Genomic DNA, 4196 nt, shown 5'->3' on the forward strand with positions numbered 1-4196 from the left:
CAGAGCCGCGTCCATCGCAAGCTCTACTTCTCGGACCCAGAAGTGAAGGTTCTCGCCTTCCTTCCATTCATACGGCTTTACCTTCAGCCGTATTGGCTTCGGGTGAGGCGGGTTTGCTCCCGCCGCCGGAGCCTGCAGGTTCTCCCGCACATGCGCGATGAGGCCCTGCTCGTACGCGTCGAATGCATTGACGCGCTCAAGCTGCTCAGCCGGTGTTGATACCACCAGGCTCTGCAGGGCCTCCATCCCGAAGATGCCTGCCATCTTCCGAACCGACTCGAACTGAGAGTCGTTCATATGGGAGAAGTCGTTCCTATCCATGGCAACGAACTTCGGAGGTTCAGGTAGTCTACCCGCGATGGCGTGGATTGACTACAAGTGCTACCAAGTGTGACGGGGTCACACAGCACCTTGCGCTAGAGGAAGTTATCTTCCGAGAGTATACAAACTCTCAGTGAACGGCAGTTCACAGGTCCCCTCTTTAATTAAAGAGAGCGAAGTGACCTAAATAAGGTAGATTGTAAACTGAGTATATTTATAGGTAGGTTAAGTTTGAGGTTAATACAAACTATCAGTTACCTATAGTAATGCAATGTCATTTAACCAATGGTTGGTTTTGAATGACCTTGGTACCTTGTACCAAATATCCCGGAGTATGACATGTCATACTCCTGAAGTGTGAAGTGTCACACTTCATGTAACCAGGGTACACTTAGTGCTACGTACCCCGTTACACCGACTAATTGTGGTGTACAAATCGAAATACAAAATATTAGGATTGCAGCTGCTCTTATTATAAAAATACCGGTAACAAGGAATAATTTGGATGAACGGTGAAGTGGCTTCCAAATTATCATAAACTGGAGTTATCATTGTCCAGTGTGCCAAATCGATGGTACAATCAGGTCGAGTGTATTCTCCATGGCTAGCCGAGTTTTACACGCGGAGAAGGCTTATCAAGCTGACTGGCTAACATTGCTAAAGAGCTTCGCTTTAACTTCACCACACTTATCATTAAGGCACAATTCTGTCGACTACTCTTTCCCAAACAGCCCGAAACGTGCATAGCACCTACATACTTATATACGACTACGAAGCTAAAAATCAGTTAATCAACCATTATTCCATTGACCAGTACTAGTATGATTCATTTCCATTGTTAACGACTATATCTTAACGTTTGTTTATGCTGTAGTATTAATTTAGCTTTCCAAATCCCAACCACGATCGAAGGAACATTAAGAACCAAATTTTATCTCTACTCCATTTGGGAAATCAAGACCAAGAGTAGTCGGTACGCCGGTGAGTTTTGAGAGGCGGATTTAAATTACCCGGCTCAGATGCTGAATTCGCTCTACGTTAAATACAATCTTCACGGATCATTTTTAAAGCTCGGTTCAACAACAGCCATTTTGCCACTGGCTACATTTAAGAAAGCCAGTTTGGTGCTTGTACAAGTACTGTACAGTATTACTTAAATTAGTATGAATGCAAAAGTACTGTTGGTAACATGAAACATTTCTCCGAAAAATGAATTGAAATTCATTAGAATTATCACATTTACCCTTTCTTAACACTACAAGTCGGATAGCGAGGTCCTGCTTTGAGCCTATGTATAGTAATACCAATTTAATACGAATTGTTTTTGTTAACCAAAATTTTAAATAGGTTAAATAATATTATTAAACGGTCTTTTATCGATGTTGCATTTTTTAAACCATTGGATACAATATCGATACGAGCTGATGGGTATGAACGTTTGCTGGCACGGCATCGCCGAAGCCAAGGGCACAACACCGACCGCCAGACACAAGACAACAACTTGAGTGACCGATCCGGTAGTACTATTTGCATTGCGTGATTCCTATGCGAAAAATTTAGCTAAAACCCCTTGTGAGTCGGATGCCAATACTTACAATGTAAGGGCCAACGCAGCAGCAAGTGGTTCTTGCTCGGGAACTGTTGTTATCGAGGAATGCGGTCTCACAGTCGCAATCTGAGAGGCGAGACGAAACTAATCTGTCATCATCCAAAAGTATGACCGACAAATTGGTTTGAAATCCAATTTTTTCATAAAAAACCATTTCATACCAGTATTTTTCGCTTAAACTACGTAGTTTAAGTTTATATAATACTACGTTGTAGTAGTATATTGCATACTCAGATAACAACAACCAGCACCACACTACTTATTTCATTTTCTAACTCACGTTCAGCTGAGCGTTAACCTCTAAATGACCACCTTGACGTGAAATGGGCACCCACAAAACCAGGGAACCTCCACCTGTACCAGGCAAACCAAGAAATCCTGGTCGCCAGCGATCCATGTACAGAGTCTTCCCACCAAGCGTAGTAACGTTCGACGTCCACTGGGCGGTACCCCCTGCTTTGAGCAGGACTTCGCCAATCTTGTCGCCGCCAGACTTGATATTAACAGTCACGTCCTCGGTATCTTTGCTCTTCAAGTTAATAATGACGGCGCCGTCACCCTTTTTCCTCCAAGAAAGCGTGCTGTTCTTAAAAGCTTTATGAAGTGCACCCATTCCCAGGGTGGCTAGTTCGTCGCCGTCATCGATTTCACCCATAAACTGCGTAGGACCGCAGATAGTCTGCAGGAATTCCGCAAACAGAGTCGACAAGTCCGTTGGGTCCCAAGCATATGAGGCAAGCCAGAGACCATTACGTAGCCAGGTATAGGCGTTGTATTTCGCAGCCATGTGCGTACCGTTGTCACTTTTGCCAGACTTGATGAGATCGTTGATCATCACTGTGTAGGTCTTGCGGAGCGTTTCTCGAGTCTTGTACGCGGTGGCGACACTTGACTCGGAGACCATTTGGGTCATACAGTTGTTGGTTACCGTTGGGATATCGTACAGAATGAGGCTAGACTCGCTTAGTTTTAGGCGGAGGTCGCCCTCGCTAATCTTGGGGTTCTCCTGTCTGTACTCGTTCACCGTCACCCAGACTTGGGTGGTTAGCATTTTGAGGTCGTCACCGCAAGTGGAGTTCTGCTTCATACCCGTCTCCAGACTCTTGATCTCACCCTCCGTAAGTTGATCAGCTGCTTCCGTAAAGTTGGCTCTCTTCATAAAAGCTTTGAACCTTTCCCAACTCCTGATAATTTCGTCGTCGTACGCGACTGTCAATAATAGAAGTAACTGAGCCGTGGGCATCAGTTGACGTGTCAGCTGCAGGTTTGCCGGAACTTTTTTGCCTGAGCACGCATAGATAGTTGCTGGAAGATCGGCGACGACAAAGCCAGCCTGGTAAAGCAGCAAAAGTAGCTTTTCCAGCGGCGTGTTGGGCTCGTTGACCTGTTGGTTTCGAATAAAGCGGATTGCAGCTCTTACAAAGACCAAGAGGTAATTAGCGCACGTGACTGCCCAGCTCACCTTCTTGCCGTATTTGGCCAATTGGCCGAACACGCCGAAGGAAGCCATACTCAGAGCAGCCATCGCCACAGCAGACACCTTGGCGGCGTTCTCACGACCGCAGTCGTTGTTTAGCTGGGTGCACTGCATGCCACACTCTATGGGATAGTCCATCGGGCACTCGGTCCAACATGTGTTCGTCAATTCGTTGCGATCATAATTACTTGGACACGTTTTCATGAAATGAGCCTCACGGTAGCAAGCAGGGTCGGCTGACTGCGTCCAAGGCCCCACCCAGTTTCGGTAGGTCGATTTAAACTCGGTATTTGCAGTTGAAGGACTCGCTACGTCGTCCATCGAAGGTAAAGCCACGTCCCACGCAGAGGACCCCGACATTGACAGTGCAGTAGATGCAGAATCATCATCCGTATCGAGCGAGGAGGCAGAGGACGACGCTGTCGAAGCAGGTGGCTGTGAGGCTGAGCCTAACGCGGACCCTACATCAGGCAACGAACCTGCGTTTGATCCCTTTATCAAAGCCTTGACACGGTCTAAGTAGTCGGACCCCATCATATTTTTGAGGGTTTCTGGAGACAGGGTCTCTAAAGATGTATCGGACGACGCGGGCGAAGGGGTCGAATCGTCGTCATCGTTCCAAAAGGTCCAGTCGATGGCTTGTGTAGTAGTGGTACCAGCAATTGCAACAGTGGCCCCCAAGACCAGAGCCACTCTTGACCGGATCATTTCGAAGTGGATTGCGAGTCGTAGTGAGTACGCTGGTCGAGACGGGCGTGAAGAAGAAGTCGATCGGGTGCGGGTGCGTCC

General features: G+C 47.0%; 1 protein-coding gene across 1 annotated transcript; it reads right to left on the reverse strand.

Annotated features, from left to right (window-relative positions):
• Nucleotides 1-2201: 2201 nt before the first annotated feature.
• PITG_08340 (uncharacterized protein) lies at nucleotides 2202-3728 on the reverse strand (the record flags this gene model as incomplete). Its single annotated transcript, XM_002903690.1, has 1 exon — nucleotides 2202-3728. One exon carries the CDS (start codon nucleotides 3726-3728, stop codon nucleotides 2202-2204), a length of 1527 nt encoding a protein of 508 aa, XP_002903736.1.
• Between the last annotated feature and the right edge of the window lie 468 nt (nucleotides 3729-4196).

The sequence above is a fragment of the Phytophthora infestans genome, genomic scaffold, assembly GCF_000142945.1.
Source record: "Phytophthora infestans T30-4 supercont1.13 genomic scaffold, whole genome shotgun sequence".
NCBI classification, from domain to species: Eukaryota; Oomycota; class Peronosporomycetes; order Peronosporales; family Peronosporaceae; genus Phytophthora; species Phytophthora infestans.